This window comes from Lissotriton vulgaris, chromosome 5, assembly GCF_964263255.1.
Source record: "Lissotriton vulgaris chromosome 5, aLisVul1.2, whole genome shotgun sequence".
Taxonomy (NCBI): domain Eukaryota; kingdom Metazoa; phylum Chordata; class Amphibia; order Caudata; family Salamandridae; genus Lissotriton; species Lissotriton vulgaris.
In genome coordinates this window covers 1,469,769,778-1,469,790,705 of record NC_141693.1, presented here as the reverse complement: position 1 = coordinate 1,469,790,705, position 20,928 = coordinate 1,469,769,778, and the positions used below count along the sequence as shown (strand labels likewise).

The 20,928-nt window shown below is 47.5% G+C and overlaps 1 protein-coding gene across 1 annotated transcript in view; it reads right to left on the bottom strand.

The window, feature by feature from the left end:
- The window catches only part of NUCKS1 (nuclear casein kinase and cyclin dependent kinase substrate 1), a 70,419-nt gene that overhangs the window by 44,788 nt on the left and 4,703 nt on the right, over positions 1-20,928 (bottom strand). Inside the window, exon 2 of the mRNA XM_086923431.1 lies at positions 5,968-6,011. Coding sequence (XP_086779557.1) covers positions 5,968-6,011 — 44 coding nt within the window. The remainder of the gene's footprint in view (positions 1-5,967; positions 6,012-20,928) is intronic.

The window sequence follows — 20,928 nt, the reverse complement described above, 5'->3', positions numbered from 1 at the left end:
TCCTAACTTACAAGCTTAACCACAATGGGATACATGTACTACTGTGACTTCAAAGCACATTGCTTACATCCATAACAAGAGCCAATCGTTTTGGGTTATCACAATGTATCATTGGGCAGGACAACCCTTGTCTCAGTGTCCTTAATAGAATTGATACTTTCCATTAAGTTAGCTAGAGATGTTTAATTCTATGCCAGGAGGCGAGGATTATGCTAGTTTAAAGCGTACCCACCACCATAGCTGCAATAGAGGAGACTGGTTTGAAATAAAATCTCTGAAAGGTCAAAACCAAAGGCAGGTCTGCTGCGTTCAAAATATTCTGCAAGTGAGCTCCAATAGCAAAAGCTTTTGAAACCACAGCTCCTACGGAAGAATGAGCCCCAAACACTTTATATCAATTCTGGCTTCTTGCACGTCCCATTGAACCCATCTTGCGATGGTCGGGGACAAGACTGCCCTAAACTGCTTCCGCAGAGCAATTACCAAGTGCCTTTCCCCATAGGAGCGAAGTTCCACAGTCCTGGCTTCATAAGCCTCGATACATCGGACCAAGCATAAAACTTTGGGGGAATCGAAAAAGGCAGGTTACAAGATCAGGCGGCATTTGCACTTTGGCCGTATAGCAACATGAAAAGAGACATCATCCAGAGTAAAAGTCCTCCCCGTAATATCAAAGGCCCTGACATCCGAAACTCTTCTGCACAAGATCAGACATATTAGGAAGGCAATTTTGGCAGACAATTGTTTGCCGGAAAGGGGCTTATTGCTAGCTCCTATCCACCCCAGATGATTGATGTATCGGACCACAACACTGCCCATTTTCAGAAAAACGCGGCATTGGGCCCGGCCCTTGGACCAGCAGTTAACTAAGAAGGAGCCTGCCATCAATTTTAAGCAATAGATTTGTAGGTGGACCATCAGCCGCCTGTGGTGAACCCCCCACAACGTGCGCCTCAACTCGTGCCAGTGGCTTCGGATGTGATCACTAGATCTGGTAGGGAGCCAAAAATGGTGTGCCCCATTCCAGGCCTCCATGTGGGAGAGCCACAAACAGAGTTTCTCCTTTGCCTCTTCAGAGAGGAGAACATACTGGAAGGACTTTAGACCATGATGCAGCTGAAACACTTTCAACCGTTGTAGGCCCAAAAATGAAGGGGGCCTAGGAAAATGGCCCGTTTGGAGGACCACAAGAGACCCAACGTCCTGGCAATCTGACGGAGGGTAGTCTGTGGCTTCAACAGGGTTCTTCGCACCTCGTGTTGTATTTTGGCCATCTTCCAGGATGGAAGACTCTGTAGCCCCCACCGTGTTGGTCACGAAACCCAGCAAGGTGACGGTTCAAGATGAAGGAGTGCTGACTTCTCGCAAATGACAATGAACATAAGGGATTGGAGCAGGCCCATCTCCATCTCCAGATGTGCGGACAATGTGCGAGGACATTGATCCATGAGAAGCATATCCTCTAGATACACTAACATGCACACCCAGAAGCCCTCAGGTGCTCGACTACTAGGTTGAGAACCTTGGTGAAACACTAGCGAGAGGTCAAAAGGCAGAGGTGAATTTGAAAATTTGGCCCTGTCACTGAAACGGGAGGAACTGACGAGTCCGTAAGGTAAGCGTCCTTGAGGTCTAGCCTGACCATCCAATCATTGCGTCTCCACAGATCCAGAAGAAGATAGATGTCCTTAATTTTGAAGTGGCTGAAGACCAAATACTCGTTGAATTCCAGGAGGATGATCACTGGGCAATGACCCCGTCCCGTTTTTCCACCAGAACAGATTGTTTAAGAACCCAGAAGGGTGAGGGGAGGATGGACAAACGGCCCCTTGGGTGGGGAGTTCCTGAATCTCCACCTGAATAAGGATGGTCTCTTGTTGGGAGAAGTAAAGAGGGCATGGAGAAACCTGTTGGAAAGGAGGCAAATCGAATTCTATGTGGAACTCTTGAACTGTTTGGAGCATCCAGGTGTCTGATGTAAGAGCCCTCCATTTGTCCATGAAATGGGCCAGAGGACCCCTCAAGCGCCTGTGGGAGTTGAGGGGTAGAAACCCTGTGTGTGCTGGTGGAAGTGCCTCCACCCCTTGATACGTTGTGCGGCGCTTTAGTGTCTTGCACGCCCTTAAGTTGGGTAGAGGCCTATGAAGCAGGAGGAATCTTGCCACTGCTCTTTGAGAAGGCTAGCCCCTGTTGGAGGCAGGCGATTGAATACGTCTTGCTAAGAACCCCTTGTTGCGGACGGCCAAGGTGAAAAACACAAGTATTAAAGATCCGTTTGATAGACTACTGGGCCTTATCAAGTGAATGAAAAGTAGGCTAACTTTCCGAGATCCTCGACGAATGGATCAGGCCTGCCCTGTGCTACCTTGGCCTCAGACGTCTCCAGCTCACAGAGTTTGGGATCTATTTTTATCAGCAATGACCTGGGCCTCTTCACTGAGATGGCACAATTGGCATTACAAAAGAGAGTGATGGCTCCTTGCGCCCAGCTGGATAGCACCTCTAGGGAATTGAGTGCCCCTGAAGCCTTAGCATCTTCCGCCATGTCCAATATCTTCATCAATGGACCCATTATGTCCAGATTACGATGACATGACACCCCTGGGAGTTATCTACAATTTTTATTTGATCCCTGAAACTTGGCCAAAAAGGGGGCCAATTTCGGTGTCAATCTCGGGCATGACTGCCATCTTGCAATCCAGAGTTGGGGTTCCGTATATCCTTATTGAGAGGTTTGTGTAGTCACCCTTGCCACAGATATCGCCTGGTAACAATACAGAAGAGCAAGGATGCATAATCGATCGGATTGCGATCCGCAGGAGGATTGGACACAGATCTCCAGGACCATCATTTTGTGGTCTAAGTCCATCGAATCCAGTATGAGATCCATCAGAGGCAGTGGCCCCAGGAACCGTAGGCCCATAAGAGCATCTAGATTGGACATAGGCTGGGGGGGGGGGTGGAGCCCAAGAACCCTTGATAAAGAGGTAGCGGAGCTACAATCCCCAATAATTTATATTAATGAGCAGCTAAGCAGCAAGGCACTCGGACCCCCGTTTTCAGCTGCCAGACCGCCGAGATTGACTCCATGCGGTTCGGTTTAAGAAGGACCAATTAACTTCTTCCACAGCGAGCAAGCCGGTATTCGGGTCCCCAATTCTGGGCCACGTTTTTAAATCAGACTCACTTCAGAAGGACCCAAATATAACCAACTCTGATCAGACTCTTCAGAAGGACCCGAATATAACCAACTCTGATCAATTGACCAGACACACAGAATTTTGTAACGACTCGGACTTACAAGTCAAGTCAAGTCAAGTCATGAAATTTGTATAGCGCACTACATACCCAGAGGGTTTCAAGGCGCTTAGGAAGGGGAGGAAGATTATTTGTCAAATAACCATGTTTTAAGCTGCTTTCTGAACGCTAGGTGGTTCTGGGTGAGGCGAAGGTAAGCGGGGAGTGAGTTCCATGTTTTAGCAGCCAGGTAAGAAAAGGATCTGCCTCCCATGGTGGTCTTGTTGATGCGAGGTACAGTGGCGAGGGCTTGGCTGGAAGAACGTAGTTGGCGGGAGGGGGTGTAGAAGGATAGTCGAGAGTTGAGGCAATCTGGTCCGATGTCGTAGAGTGATTTGTGTGCGTGGGTAAGCAGACGGAAAGTGATCCTTTTATTGACGGGTAGCCAGTGGAGGTCTTTAAGGTGACCAGAAATGTGTTCGTTGCGTGGGATGTCTAAAATGAGCCTGGCTGAGGCGTTTTGGATTCGTTGGAGTTTCTTCTGGAGTTTAGCGGTGGTACCTGCGTAGAGGGTGTTTCCGTAGTCCAGTCGGCTCGTGACCAGAGCGTGGGTGACTGTTTTCCTTGTTTCGGAGGGGATCCAGCGAAATGTTTTTCTGAGCATGCGAAGAATGTTGAAGCAGGAAGAGGATACGGCGCTGACTTGTCTGTTCATTGAGAGTGAAGAATCCAGGATGACGCCAAGGTTCCGTGCGTGGTCTGTCGGGATGGGTGCTTTTCCGAGGGCTTCCGGCCACCAGGAGTCGTCCCAAGCAGAGGGGGATGTACCTAAGATGAGGACTTCTGTTTTGTCTGAGTTCAGTTTCAGACGGCTTTGTTTCATCCATTCAGCAACTTCTTTCATTCCTTCGTGTAGGTTAGTTTTGGCGGTGCTGGGGTCATTGGTGAGAGAAAGGATCAGTTGAGTGTCGTCCGCGTAAGAGATGATGTTGAGGTTGTGTTGGCGTGCGATGGCCGCGAGGGGGCTCATGTATACGTTGAAAAGGGTGGGGCTGAGTGAGGATCCTTGAGGTACTCCGCAGATGAGTTCAGAGGCTTCGGACTTGAATGGAGGAAGGCGGACTCTCTGGGTTCTTCCGGTGAGGAACGAGGTGATCCATTCAAGTGCTTACAGAATACCCTATCGCTACTGCCGGATAGTCACTACCATGACCATTGGACTCTCATTGTAATTGTATACAAAATCAGAAACTATACCGATTCAAGCTACTACTATTCTGTCAAGATGGATTATTCCACTATCATATCCAGCTAGAGATTTCAGGAAGCTCCCATCAGTCCTAAAGATGATCTAAAATTAATATAGATCGAAACGTCGTCGACCCACCCAAGGAAATACTCCCACTCTATTGTATATATTTTTGTGGTTTATACCTTGTTGTTGTGTGACATTTTGTTTCGTTTTCACTATGTTCACTTGTGTCACGTTATGAGCACCTGAAACGCCATGATATATGCTAAAAATTAAAATAAATGAGTTTATGTTTACCTTAACTTTTAGCTCCCCAGCGTGAATTAATTATACGCTCTATTCTCTCAAGGACCTCATTGGGCCACCCTTGAAACATTGTTTTTCTAAAATACGTCTCCACCCCAGGTTCGCTTTATGGGGTACCCTTGTTTTCAAAATATACAATCCCCCCAGTAAGGCACTCGGGGTTAAAGACTTTATAGGCCCCAGCAGACACTACTCACTCTTAGTTATCATTGGGCTCTCACTAGTAAAGAAAATCATCTGGGCAGTGTCTGCCAGAAGAAATGGGAGCTGTAGCTGGCTGTTTTACACCTCAGGGTGTTATGCTTCAGGCATTAAATCGGGCCAACCAACTAAACAGCACTGCGGATGGAGGAGCTCAGCAAGTGGATGTCCAACGCGATGTTCAATCCGGAGACATTGAGCAGGAGTGTCTTGCAGGGTGCGAGAGACAAGGGATACGCACCCTCTATTGGTCAGGGTATTGCAGCTCGCCCAGCCCATATAAACCGAAAAAGGTTGCGAAGAGGACGTGAAAGGAACAACGAAGCGGCTGCTACCAAGTGAAAGGTAGCGCACTGCCGAACCTGTAAGGGGGCAAATACACTGAAAGCCACACAATAAATCACATGGAGCAACAAAGGGGATCAGAGTCCCTCTACTTAGCTTGCACTCAGCTGCGAGCAGATGAGGTCACTTCCTGATGCCCATTGGATGTTGGACTTGCCTTTGATCTTTATGTTCCCTAGGTTTATAAGAAATGACTTTTTTTTTAAATATGTTGACATGGCTGTTATGTTATTAAACAAAGAAAGAAAAGCACAATCTGTGCCTCAAGGTCCTGACAGAATTAGAGAAAAGCGGAAAACCTGTTTATATAGGGTTATGATTGATCGATTTGGATTTTAATTGTTTTAAATGTAATAGATCACACGAGCATTAATTATTCATGACGTTCAAAGATACTGAACCCAGTTTCTGTCTTGCCGCAAAAGCTTATATTACATGGAAAATACAGACCCGGGTAGGACTATAGCGACTGGCTAGAACGTGCACCTATATTGATCTGTTACATACATAGGGCATAAAAAGATTGATGAGAAATAGCAAAACATGCGTCTAGGGAACTTTTCTAGGTACTTACAAAATAAAGTAATAAATGTACCTCAACTGATGAGATTTGCATTAACACTTACCATCAGAATCCTGGTACATCGAGTAATCAACCACCTTCCTGTTCCTGTTGAGTGGAAAAAGTTTTCTAAGTTTTACATGCACACATGACTATTACTGTATCTACAATATTTTTAGTGTGGATTTCGTTTTGGTACAGGGTGAGAAATCAAGCAAAAATGCTATTTGGACGTGTGGGACATATAAAGAAATTGATGCAAAAGCAGCAGGTGGTGTGTGTTTATATTTCTTGACCAATCAGTCAACAGACTTGCTTTCAGTTTCAGCATGCTTCCTCACCATCTCACCACATTTACTTGCAGTGCTAGACATACAAGGTTAATTGCCAAAGATTTCGGTGAAGGGACATATTGCCTATTACAGCTGAAAATTATGGGGAGAGATGTCCTTTCGAATTAACAAAAGCTTAACCACCCGTAAAATACAAAAGTACGGATTTAGAGGTCTCCAACGGGCACTCTAATACTGGTTGGATTGTGACTGGGTTGTTCAGAACACAGTTCAACAAGAAGAAAGTAGGTTTTCCATGTAGAAAGTGGGACCCAAGAGGTGGTGTCCTAAAAGGCCCGGTTTAAAATATCTAGCTGTGATTCTGGCAACCATGAAGAAACTCAGACAACAAAAGACGCAGCAAAGTGTAGCCTGACAAGATACCACACTAGAAGAGTTGTGTGAAGAACAAAGACTAGAAGCAAAACAGTAAATTTGGCAGCGTCAGGCTGAATTAGATGTACACTCAACTGAGACCCAACAAATTTGAAGCGTGATGAGGGTTCCATTATGGGGGTTATATGAACGTTAAAATGTCCTCTAAATTTAGGCAGATGAATCCTTCTTCTATAGCTAGGTGTTCTAAAAAAAACCACATAAATCAAACTAATCTATTTCACACCTGAGCAGTGTTACCAGTAGTAGAATGTGGACAGATCGTGTATCCGTAGTGCAAATTTTTTAGATGAGTTTTATAAACTGTAAATATATATATATATATATATATATATTTTTTTTTAAAACACGTCAATAAGTTAGTGCCCTATTTATGGGACTAAAAGCAAAGTACATCTTGCAGCCACTCTAGGCACGTTGACTTGGATCTCTATTTGCTTGGAGGAGGCATAGCTCCTTCGCAGTGAATGATATACGGTTGGATAGAAAAATGGAGCAAAACTGGGTGACCTATCAATGTTAAATATTTCCGCCAATGCTTCACAGATTAAATCAAAGTGATAAATCATATCAACGTTAAGACTTTTTTGGGATGCTAGTACCTACCACAAATAAGGATTTATCAAACATCTTTGGCCAACATAATATTTATTCAGTCATTTGTCACAGCGTTTTTTTTTTATTGCTGGGGGGCAGAAACAGGGTGGGAAACAACACGGAAGGCAGGGAGTGTGGGGGTGGGGGTGGGAGGGTACTTTGACGCGACCAACGATGTCCGTATCATTGCCTTTTTTAATGGCAGTTGGAGAGCATGGACCACCAACGAAGGATGGTATATAGGGGGGAAGCAGCAACACACACGAGGGAGGGAGTGGAGGATGGAATCAAGCATGATTACAGATGATTGAGGAAGGGCTAAAAGATGCTGAAGAGTGGAGTTTGGAAATGTTATTCCGGTGAAGCTCACTGGGCTCAATTTCTTTTGTTTTGGCAGGCAGCCGCAATCTGGTGAAGACCAAGGAAGCCTAGCATGCAGAAGAATCCAAGGCTGAGTGTCTGTAAGAAATTAAGTGGGAGACAGATAACTGACTTGAGAAACCAGGCAAGAAGAAGACTGTATCCTCTCAGACAGAGTTCCTCTTCCCTAATTTACAATCAAATCCAGCGCCATAGATAGAAAATGGTGGCAAGTGTAATACAACAGAGGTCCCCCTTGTACAGTCCTCAACAGTGGTGGAAACCTCAGGAAGACAGACAATGCTGCCAGAATTTGAGACCTGTCCCCAGCCCAAAGCTACCCAATTATATGCCCAAACAAGCCAAATGCCGCTTAAAGTTACAACTCTCAAATAATGCAAACCCAACTCCACATTTTTTAAGCAAAATTATAATTTCTCTTCAATTCCATATAGTGGGAGGAGGTTCCAGGTCAACTATGCACTTGTGGAGGCAAGACCTATCAGGCCCCATCCTGAACCATCCTTGAAAGCTACAATTGACAGGTTAGGTTTATCACCGGGTCTACCAATTGAGATGTGTAACGTCCAAGCCCCCACTTTTCAAGATTGTTATTCAGGTGTGGGGGGATATAGGCCAAAAAAGGGTACCCTCCATTTTCATACTGCAAAATTTGTTTTATGGGGACATGGTTTTAAGTGGCCCAAGTGGGACCTAATAAAGGGCACTGAACATGGTAGCTAGAGTAAAATGACAGATGTGGTGTTAAGGGCCCATGCGATAATCAGGGAGTCTGGACCAATGGCATTTTAAATGACTTCTACATAAAATGAAGTCAAACCCAGTAATAAAATGAAACTGGTGGAGAGGGCTGATCTGAAGGATGACAGGATGGCATGGCCCACCAAAGGTTCACTGGGGATAGGTCTGTTAACGTTTTTTCAAATGTATAAACGTTGCACTAAAAACAAGTTATAATGTTCAGAAGTGTGATTGACAGTTTAGTTATGTCATATTTCAGTGAAGCGAAAAATTTAGATAGATGCAATTTCTAGTGTTTTGCTCACCCTGCTCATTCACCCCTCCCAAACAAAGCCCCTGTGCGAGTCTCCTCTCGCCACATTTTTCGCAGAGCACCGCATAACGTGATGCAATTTGTTTGTTTCCTTTGAGAGCATGTATTGTGGATTAAACTTACCATTGTGCTCTGATGTACCTTTCTGAAAGAAATTTCTGTATGAAGTTGCGATGCAAGCTTGCTAGCACACTAAAGGGTTCACTCTGATAACGCTTCATATTGTATTTTACATTTCCGGTCTGCTTTTGCTGCAGAAATGGAAGATTCCCGACTACCTTAGAAAGGAGTTAGCGTTATAAAAATGTAACTACGGAACTTACTTTTGATTGGTCTAATGTGTGTTATAGCTAGTCATGCTATGATGAATCAGCAGTTTCACTCATTGTTTATGGATAAATGGTGTATAAAAACCATGATTATGGGGGTGTTGGGAAGAGAAATTACTTTTCCTTACACTACTGTCCTATTATTGGCAGACTTCCCTTTCCTACTAGAGATGTTGTTGGTTTCTTTACGATTCTAACAGTGACATTAGAGGGGTTTCTCATTCTACGTAAGTTGCGGACAGTTCCATTTATTGGGACTGGATTTAAATGTCTGATTTTATATCAGATCCAGAGACCAATATTATGCAGTACATCCTTTATTGCCACCACTAAGCAGCATATTTAAAATCAACAGAATTCAAGAACATTTCAATGTTAACAAAACTCCTCTGAGACCAGTCATCTTGCTTCTTTTACTGCTGCTGCTAACTCAGATAAGTTTATTATATTTGTTTTCTCTTGCAAATGGAATGATTACAGTTTTTATAATTTATTGTGTCACAATTGAGCAATGAGTTGGAGTCCATGAGGGGTAAGTAGTCTAAAATAGCCTTTTAGGCTGCCAAGCCGTGGGACTATTTGTGGGTGTACAGGTTATCAAACCTTGTAGTGTGGCTTGTCTGAATTTCAGGTCTTGGGGTAGTAGGACGCACTGTGAACACAGCAGGCCGTACAGCAGTGTTGGAGCGTTGTTGTAATGAAGAAAGATTGTCAGGTTTTTCAAGTGGAATAGGTAGCTGTCTAGCAGGTTGTGTGATGAACTCTTTGGCGAGGCGCAGGGGACTGTTTCATTTAGGCATTCTGCATAGTATGCAGGGTTGTGGGGGAGCGTGCAGGAGCAATATCCAGAACACTACGATACTGGAAATATGCATTAAACTGACTGTTTTGGTTTTACAAAGGAGGAAATGTTATTATTTATTTAACAAAGACAAAATCGCAATAGTGCGCTTTTGTTGACCTGTGTGCGAGCGTTGGAGAATGGTTGAGGCAACAGTCGCCTCACCTCACAGTGGCACGCTCAGTCAGCCAGCTGCCATCTTTGAGGGAGTATAGACTGTTAAACTGCTTGGTGTAATGCGTCTCAGCAATTGGAGTAGGTACTGTCTTATTTCACTAAAAGTGCATTTTAGCAGTCACATTTGGGTTTTTTATGCGAGTCACTGATTATTGTGGACATCATTTCATGTGAACGAAATGGACAGGGTTAATCAAATGTTACGGGAGCTTTGTGTTGCAAAAGAATTTCCCTGTTTTAAGTTTGATGAAGACAATACAGCAGTAGAACAGATTAAATAGCTTTTTCAGAATTTAAAGAACATTTAATAGTTTTAAGAATGGAACAAGGAAAAATACATTTTGGCAACAGAAAGGATCATGTAAGTTTAAAATAGAATGGAAAAGAAATAGGAAGATTTGATTGGTAAGGATAATCCTGGTGAGGAAAATTGTTTCAGGTCTGCCAATGACGCAGAGTTAAATGTTTGAAAAGGAGGTAAAGTAATACGAAAAAAGAAACATGTTAACCGTGGTTTGACAAAAAAAAAAAAAAGAGGAAATCTGCTCAAATAAAACAGGATTGCTGACTGGTGAGAGATAATGTTGATGCTGAGGGTACACAAGCTGGGCATGGGAAAGGCCCAGAAAACATCAGAGTAAGGGTCCCAAAAGCTGTAAGCATAAAAGGCTTGTTTGTAATTAATCCTCTGGGAGCGCGGAGGTGGAGATTAGCAGTTCTTCTGATTTTGATTCAGAGGTCATGGAGCAGGGATCTTTTGAAGAGAAGATCTCATCAGATCGTAATAGGAGTAAAATGGAAGAGGCTCTTATGGATCCTTTCGGTCTGCATACATTTGACCCCTTGTTCATTAAGCTTACATTATATCCATAGTGGACACCCTCGGAGCATGTCGCTGAATAGGTTTAGTTTTGGATGAGAAGAGAGGTCCCAAAAGATGTACGAGTAAGGTTGAGGTCTGAGTGCTCCAGACCCTCGGTTGATAACAGACTGTTAGTAACACCAGATTTAGATGTGAAGATTTGTATATTGTTGGGAAAGGTGATTGTTGTACATTGATTCTTCTTGTAATATGGCTGGCAGTCGTTTCTTAGGATCTATAAGACAGAGAATTTAAGGACAAATGGCTAATATCTAACGGTGCGTGTAACCTTTGAAAGCCAAAGTGCAGAGCAAAATTAGTCCATAACTGAGCCAAAGTAGCGAGGGGACAGAAGTAAAAGATAACAAAGTATGGAAACAGAGCAATGGACAATGGTCATGCAAGTGGAGTCAAGTTTGCAAGATGGACAAAATGTTCACAACCGGGACAAAGGTCCCAGGTGAGAGTCTCGACGGAAGGTCCACATCGGGGACAGAGGTCCCAAGTGAGACTCTGGATAGTGAGTTCACAACGGGAACAAAGGTCCTGGTCCCACATGAGTCTCTGGACGGTAAGTCCATAATGGGGACAGTGGTCCCAGGTGAGACTCTGGACGGAAAGTCCACAACGGGGACAGAGGTCCCAGGTGAGACTCTGGACGGAAAGCCCACAACGGGAACAAAGGTCCTGGTCCCACGTGAGTCTCTGGACGGTAAGTCCATAATGGGGACAGTGGTCCCAGGTGAGACTCTGGACGGAAAGTCCACAACGGGGACAGAGGTCCCAGGTGAGACTCTGGACGGCAAGTCCACAACGGGAACAAAGGTCCTGGTCCCACGTGAGTCTCTGGACGGAAAGTCCACAACGGGGACAAAGGTCCCAAGTGAGAGTCTGGACAGAAAGTCCACAACGGGAACAGTGGTCCTAGGTCAGAGTTTGGACAAAAAGTCCACAACGGAGGCAAAGTCGGAAAGCCCGTATTTGGGACAAAGGTTCCAAGATTTACAGTAAGGATGGACGAATCCATCTTTTGAAGTGAAAGCTTCAAGAAGGAAAATGAATTTCTTTACATCGCTTGTGATACTGCACTCCGTAATCTTCAGGAGTACCTACGTTTGGAATATTCAAAGTTTATGTAAGAATGTGGTATCTATAAAGCACAAAGGCGTATGTTGAACTCTCTATCTTCAACTCAGAGTGTAAAGTGTTGGTGGACGGAAACAGATTTGAGAGAGTGGACTGTCTCTTCCTGTTTTGCTGGTCAAAGACAGATTGGAGGGAGTGCACTATCTTTTTCCTGTTTTGTCAGTCTAAGGGGAGTAGGTAGTGGTGATGCCCATTAGTTGTTTTAAGTGTTGTGTCTCACCTCACACTTCACTTTTACACTCTTTGCCCTAATATGCTCTTTTGCCTTCATGAACTAAAAATTTGTTCAAGTCGTCTTAGGCCTCCTTTCCGTTATTATTATTGTTGTTGTCTCCCATGCATCAAGCTTTATTTTTATGTTAGTTTCATTTCTTTTCTGTAAAGGAGGGAGATGTGTTGTACATTGATTCTTCTTGTAATATGGCTGACAGTAGTCATTAGCCCTTCCTTAGTGTTTTCACCTTCTCAGCCTTCCTGAATACCTGTGAGTGTTCTAACCTGTACCAGAGTGTTCTACCTGTGTCAGTTGATGGTCAGGTCAGCTGGCGAGGTTGTGTACTCAGCTGTGTCCTACATTAAATCTACATGTAATCAACTAGAAGTATCCTGTCATCTATCACCGTCCTATTTACAACAGTGATCAAGGGCATTAGGTCTTGTCAAGACAGTGTTAGCTGTTGTGGACCGGTCACAAAAATATTTGGTATGGCTGAGGAGTCCTAGGTTTATTGTAAGAATGAGTTGTGTCAGTGAACACAAAGGGCAGCTTGCTGTTAGCCAATGCAAATACTGTAATCTTTAATGATAGACGCATCTTATTAAAAATCGATCTAAAATTGGTGGCTCTGGTGCATAAAGAAGAGAAGCCATCAGCAAATGGTCTGCTCTTTGGTGATGCTTTCATTAAAGATATTTCGAAATCTGTTGGGGTTTTGTGCTCTCTTCAGAAGTCCCAGAAAGATCTCTCAGGAGAATGTCTTTGTGAAGGCTGGGAGAACAAGGAGTTGGTACCTCCGCCGTGGACAGGACATTACCAGAGGCTCCTTTGCACAAGGTTACAGGAATTACCAAGGTCACCAATCCTATCGCAGTGACAGATTTTAACCTCAAAGACAGAGGGCACATGGGAAGGAGTACCCAGGGTGACAAAAGGCCCAGATTTTCTTCAGGTAAGAGTAGACCTTCTGTTAGCACCTTAAAATTGGGCAGCAGACTTGCCCGGTTTTATCCAAAGAGGGTGCATATAACAGGGGAACCTTTTGGAGACAGTAATAGGGTTTCACATAGAGTTTGTGGAAAATCCAATACAGAGATTTATGCAGAAGGTTAATTTTCTCCACGGATCAGATTGATATATATGGAAATACAGGAGTTAATTTCGAAAGGAGCTGTGGTATTAGAGCAGTGGTCTTCCAACTTTATGCTATCCCCCTCCAGGGGAGGAATCACTGGACTCCCTTAATTTTTCACAATTATTCTATTTAACTGGCAATGCCTAAAAACATCTAGACTTATTTTTAAACATTGCAGTTAAGTTGTTACCGTTTTACAAACCCAATTAAATATAGAATTGTAAAACATACCATTCTGGTCAGGTAGGCCTTTCGAACGTGTGAAAGTATCCACATTTTGATTATTAGAAAGGGGGTGGCGGTTTGGAATATTTGGAGTCCCTTTCCTTTTGACACCTTCTGCCAGCCGGAATATAAATGACAAAAGTTGTTATAATACATTACAGAGCGGCTTACTGCCGCTCATTTTTTTTGTTACTAAAAACAAAGCACTGTTATCAGCATGCTGCTTCTTTAGGACAGCGCCTGCCCCCCAGATCACTTGAGGCCCCACTAGGGGGGATTCCGACGGAAAACAATTGCTCTGTCAGCTGAAGGCATCGGTGGAGCGACGGGACCCAGTGTTTGCAGTTATCTGCCGCTAATCAACGCGGAAACCCGACTTTGTGAATGGTCCGTGGGACGAGGCGCTTCGACCTAAGATGGCGGCTTGAGGTCTGAACTGGCGCTGTCGCAGACAGAGGAAGCTCGACGATCTCCGCTTTGAGAGAGCCGGCAGAATCGGGGACGTCGCCGGAAGGGTCGCTAGGAGCCCGCAACCGAGGAGCTTGCACACGACATCCCATACTTCGCTTGGGGGAGACGGTGATAGGTGACTGGCGGGCTTCCCCGAGGCGCACCTAAGATGGCGGCAACTCCGGGAAACCAAAGCTGAAGACCTCGCGAACAAAGAAGGGCTGCGAGGACGACGAACAGGACTCCCACTACACTGCATCAGCTAGAGAGGGGAGACTTCCCCCCTGATTACAAAGAGGAACGGCCTCTACAGAGCCCTGCACCCGGAGCGCGGCCCAAATTTGGATAGGGGACGTAGAGCGCATGAACCCTAGTTCTAGGAGGGGCGGCACCCCAAGTGTTAACCTGCGAGGGCCTCAATAGACCGTTCGCTCTGCTTGCACTGGGGACATGCAGGACCTCGACTGAAGATTGGTGGAAACCCGGTACTCCCGCTGCAAGCAGGCCCGAAAGTCCTGGGAGAGGACCCGAGTGCGGTCGCGGACCCGAGGGGACTTGCGGCCTGAGGAGGAGAGCTCACTGGAGGTTCGCCATGAGACCCTGACGGTGGTAGAGCCTACTGCGCCGCCGGACCTCGAGGGTAGCAGCCCGAACGGCGAGGAGAGTGACCCTACCCAACCCAGAGCTTCAACGATTGCTGAGGGCCTACAAGCCGACGCGCTGGAATAGGTTGGAGAACCCTCCATTCCCTGGTGAGGCGCGTACCTTGAGGTGGCTGGAGGGGACCCGATGTTACCCTGAACAACTGCCCGGAATGGCCTGCGCTGGTGAGCTGAGAGGCCGACTGAGAACTGATCACTAGGCGGAGAGGGTGCCGGCCTGGAGAGGCGACAGTGGGAGTTGGCTGTAACTCGCGGCCTAGAACTGGCGGAGCCGCTAGTGAAAGTGTGACCTAACTTTCGCCCCAGCCTAACGGGGAGCCTCCCTCCTACTCTTCGGGTCTCCGAAGAAAATCATCGCCAAGAGCACAATCCAAGATGGGGAAGACGAAGGGGAAAGGGGACGGTGCCACTAGCTCTGACCCGACGGATGGCGCAGACAAGGGTCACACGGACCTACAGCAAATGCAGGACCGCATCCTGGAAGCGATCACAGCCACGAAGGAAGCCCTGCAACAAGACATTGCTCAAGTGGCGACAGGCTTGGGGCTCCTGCGAGCAGACCATGATAAGCTAAAGGACAGGGTCAAGAGCACGGAGGTGACCCTGCAAGAGTTGGTCCCGGTGCCTAAAACCATGGAAGGTCGGTTGGGCGATGCTCTGGACCGAATACAGGCGCTGGAACGACGAGCGGAGGATGCTGAAAATCGTAGTAGGCGCAACAACGTCCGCTTGGTGGGCCTTCCGGAAAAAAAGGAGGGGGACGACATGGTGGGTTTTCTTGATAACTGGTTGCGGACTGAAGTGGCGCCGGAAGGGCTTTCCCCTTTCTTCTCGTTGGAACGGGCGCACAGGGTCCCGGCCAGACCGCCTGCCCCGGGCCAGCCACCCCGCCCTGTGGTGATCAAACTGTTGCACTATAAGGACAGGGACTGGCTGTTGCAGAGAGCCAGGGAAGCAGGTCCCTTCCAGGTGGACAATAACAAGGACACTGTTCCCAGACTTCACGTTTGAGACGCAGAAGCTTCCGGCTACCTTCTTGTAGATTAAACGGGAGCTGCGTGTGGAGGGCATTAAGTACTCACTCCTCTTCCCAGCAAAAGCTCAGAATTGTGGTGGACAACAAAACACCATTTTTCCCCACATCAGCGGATGCCTGGGAGTGGTGGGATACTTACAAGGCCGGAACGGATGGCGCTCGATTCAGAGCTGAGGAGGAACAGCGGAAGCAACCAACCAGGAAATCACAGCACCTTTGGAAGCGCTGACAAAGGACTGGGAAACCAACGGTGTGGCAAACGGAGGAGGAGAGGAAGGCAGCACTTCAAGCGGTGGTGGACCTGACGGGTTCAGTGCGCAGCCAGTCATGTAAGGACTCAGAATCTGAGGAACAGGCAACAGGATCAGAAACGTACCTCTCGGAACTTGGTGGGGCTAGAGGTCCGGTCGGGACGCCACATCGGAGGAAATCGTAGAAGCTTGAAGGGAAAGACTTTCAAGGGCTACACCACACATTGAACATGGGGGGGGACTGTGCCCATAGGGGCCAAAACACTAATTGGTAGAAGTTCGGAGACACGTGAGTGTTAATGGGGGGATTGTGGGGCGGAGGAGACGGGAGTGTCATAGTGTAACAAACACCCTCGGAATCGGGCTGTGCCCTGCTGGCCCCTAAGGTCACTGCAGTAGAGACTGCGGAATATAGTGTTGGCGACTGGGGCGGTTACCCTTTTTGGTAAAAGTTTGGATGGGAACTATTTTGATAAAGATGGGTCCTGTTCTAGGGGGGTGGTTGCCGAGAGTAGTTCGGGGGCTCGAGGCGAGGGAGGTGGGGTTTGGGGAATAGTTGTTGGGGGGAGGGGGGAGGAGGAGTCAGAGAAGTGCCAACATAAGCGCCTGGAAGACAACTGTTATTACCATGTTCGGGTATGCAAGGGGCAATGGCTAGCGCTGGCGCATTGAAATGTGTGACCTGGAACGTGCGGGGCCTACACACCATGGCGCGGAGGCACAAGATTCATGCTTATTTAGTCCGCAGAGGAGTTCATATAGCGCTACTGCAGGAGACGCACCTAACGAAGCAGGAGGGCATAGCGCTGCAGAGGCGATGGAGGGGACAGTTGTTCAACACGACATACTCTGCATTCGCAAGGGGTGCTTTGATATGGGTGCGGGCTGGGGTTCCCTTCCAAATGACTAAACAGGTGATAGACCCAGAGGGCAGATTTGTGGCCGTAGATGGGAAGCTCAGAGGTCGGGACATATCATTATGCAGCGTATACGCCCGCAATATAGATCTACCCGCCTTTCTGACGAAGTTATCAGGCAAGCTACTTAACAGGTCCAATACTCGTGGGTGGGGACTTTAATTCAGTAACAGACACCACATTAGATCGATCTCACCCACCACTGAACGCATCACCAGTACATAGAATAGCAAAACGCAGGCTAGAATGGCAGGGGAGATGGGGTCTGGAAGACGCTTGGAGGGCACAACACCCTACCATGAGGGGTTGCTCATTCCACTCTGGTCTACATGACCTACACGTTCGATTAGATGCGTTTCTGTGCTCCTCGCTCATACTTCCCACTGTAGCGACCGCGGAGTATTTGTCCCGCACGCTGTCTGACCACAACCCCCTACTGCTGTCCCTAAACTGGATGACCGAAACTTCCCGAGTCCCGACCTGGCAACTGCGACCGGGCACCTTGGACGACTTACAGTTTAGGGACGCCTTAGGCGAGAGACTCACTCGTTATTTTGAGGAAAACAGTGGTTCCGCGTCCTCCAGGGCAACGGAATGGGATGCCTTTAAGGTTGTTGTCAGAGGGCATTGCATAGGGGCATCTACGGGTGCCCGCAAAAACACTCTTAGATGACCTTGATAGGGCCGAAAAGGAGTTGCGAAAAGTTGAACGGGAGCGTCCTAATCACCCCGAGCTCCAAGACGCAGTAAGCAAGGCCAAGGAAGCAGTGGCGGTGGAAATGGAACGGCTACGGAGTTTTGACCACAAGATCTACCTGACTAAGGCGCATGCAGAGGGTGACAAGGCGGGAACAATGCTTGCCTGGCTTGCTAACCCGACTAGGCGCAGCCACCCGATCCGGACTATCGAGGAGAAAGGGGGAACATCTACAATACCCAAACTGAGATCCTAGATAGGTTCCGAGCATATTACGAAAGGTTGTATGAGAGCGGGTCGGAAGGTCAAGAATCTGACATTGACTCCTTCCTGGAGGAGTTGCGGTTGCCGCGCCTGGAACAGGAACAGGCGGATGATCTGGGCAGGAACATCACACTAGGGGAAATAAGCAGTGCAGTGAAACAGATGGCTCGGAACAAAACCCCGGGGTTAGATGGCCTGCCTATAGAGTTTTATAGCAGATACCTGGAGTTCCTAGCCCCGCAACTACAAGCAGTCTATAACGAAGCAAAATCGAGAGGGAGGCTGCCTCAGTCCATGTGTGAAGCGCTAATGATCCCTCTGCTGAAGCCTGGGAGGGAGGGCAGTAAACTCTCCTCATATCGTCCGCTGTCCATGTTGACGACGGACTATAAAATCCTGAGCAAAATACTGGCCAACAGGCTGCTGATACACAGGGACCAATCAGGATTCATTCCCACGCGGAAAACTACCAACAACATACGCCGACTAACACGGCTACTCGAGGATCAACTGTCGGAAACAACTATGCCCTTGGTGTTCTCTATTGATATTGAGAAGGCGTTCGACAGTCTGGAGTGGGGGTATCTCTACAGGGTGATGCAGAGTTTCGGCCTGGGAGATAATTATATAGGCTGGACCAAAGTGTTGTACACGGCAGCCACGGCGCAGGTCCGGCTAGGCTCCCTCATCTCGAGTCAGTATCAAGTGGGCCGTGGAACTAGGCAGGGGTGCTCGCTATCTCCTCTGCTGTTTGCACTGGCGATGGAACCTTTCGTGGCGGAGGCCCGGGCAGGGCGCTATTACAAGGGCCTCGTTTATAGGGGAATGCCACAGGCCATCTCATTATACGCGGACGACCTTTTGTTGTTCTTGGCAAATGCGGACGAGGAACTGGACGGAGCAAAGCTGCTCCTCGGAATTTTCGGGAGGCTTTCGGGTTTGAAGGTTAACTGGACCAAATCCTGCTTATTTCCGCTACGGAGGGGGGAGGACGACCTGCCAATCTCCGGTTACTCAAATGGGAGCCTAGCTGTTTACAATATTTAGGTATATATATATATATATATATATATATATATATATATATATATATATATATATATATATATATATATATATATATATATATATATATACATACATACACATATACACATATATACATACATATATATATACACATACATATATATACATACACATACATACATATATATATATATATATATATATATATATACACACATATACACCACTCGGCGGCAGACATGTTGGACGGCAATGTGGTCCGCTGTATTAATGCGCTGAAGGGAAGCATGGCCTTTTGGGCCACTCTTCCGCTCTCGGTGACGGGCCGTTTCTCCCTACTAAAGATGATAGCGTTTCCCCGGCTGCTCTACTACTTCCGCACGTTGCCGGTGTGGATACCGGGCTCTATTTTCCGACAGTTAAGATCACTGGTGATAGCCTTCCTATGGGGAGCAGGCAGACGCAGGATAGCGCTGGACACTTCATTTCGACCCAAGGATGAGGGGGGCATGGCAGCGCCAGACTTCGAGTGTTACTACCTGGCGGCTCAGTTACAGGCCTTTACACAAGAGGTAGCGAAGGTGTATCGAGGTCCGGAACCGGACAGAGACTAGGGCACCCCACGGCATGTGCTTGCGTACATTACTTTGCAACAAAGGCTCCTCGTCAGAGACCTATCCCTGGAGGAGCAGACGTTCAGGCTGTGCTGGAACCGGGCGCGGCGGAGAGCAGGGGTTCGTCGAATGTACGCACCGGAGATCCCGCTGGGTATGGTGACGCTGGGGATGGTGACGGCACTCGCTCACGGTGGAGACTGGTCGTGACTGCAGGGTTGGGAAGATGAAGGTTTGCAGATGTTGGGTGATCTATATGAGGATGGGGTATTACTCCTGTTCCAGACCCTGCAGGAACGCTTCGACCTGCCTAGGAGGTGACTACCTGATGCATGCCGCTGTGACAAGAGCCATGCAGGAACACTGGGGGGAGGGGTTGCAAGAACCCGCTACGTCTATGGCCTGTCAGTACACAATGATGGCAGCTGGTACTTACAAGGCAGTAACCTGCCTCTATTCCCGAATGTCGCGAGAAACACTACAACCACTCACGGCACTGAAAGCTAAATGGGAACTGGATCTCCAGATGGAGATCCCTGACATCACCTGGGCGCAACTACTACGGCGAGCGAGAAAGAGCACGAGAAATGCCAGATTTCAATTGATACACTTCTACATCCTCCATAGGGCATACCTCACCCCGGGGAAACTGGGGAAATACTTTGGTGTGCAGAACGCGGCTTGCCCTAGATGCAATACTGCAGAGGCAGATTTGGGACACATGCTGTGGGATTGCCCCCAACTGCGGGACTACTGGCGGGAGATAGGAGAGGCAATGAATAACGCTACGGACAGGGAATTGCAATACACTAAAGCGGTGGGAGTACTGCACTGGTTTCCTCACACACCCAAGAATAAGACGACTAGCAAATTTATAGACATGGGCTTAATCCTAGCCAAGCGGGAAATCACTAGGAACTGGAAATCCAGGAAGGGACCCACATACCAACGGTGGTACAATGAAGGTCTTAAATGGGCGGCGAGCGAAAGCACCCTGAGGTATCAACTAGCCAGACGCACTGCAGACGAGAAGGCGCTGGAAAGGGCGACGGCATGGGAGACATTAGTGCAGGCGCTCCGCGATGGACCGGGAGAGGAAGAGGGGGGGGGGGGGGGAACACTGCTTCAGAAACTGAAGACCCCACCAGCACACCAGGTACACACTCTTAGCGAACGATATATTCCTCCTTGCAACCACCAGAACCTATGCTACTTAGAGATCCAGGCACAGGCACGAGGGGGGGGGGGGGGGGGGGGGGGTTGGGGCTCTGGGTGGGCTGGAAGTGAGGGGGAGGGAGGGGTGAAAATGCAAAAGCAGACCGCAGATATCTTGGCATAAGGACTACAAGAACCCGGGGGCAACTGCTAAAGCTGTATAACGAGTTGACGCCGCCCGGCCTTCGGGGTGTGGGC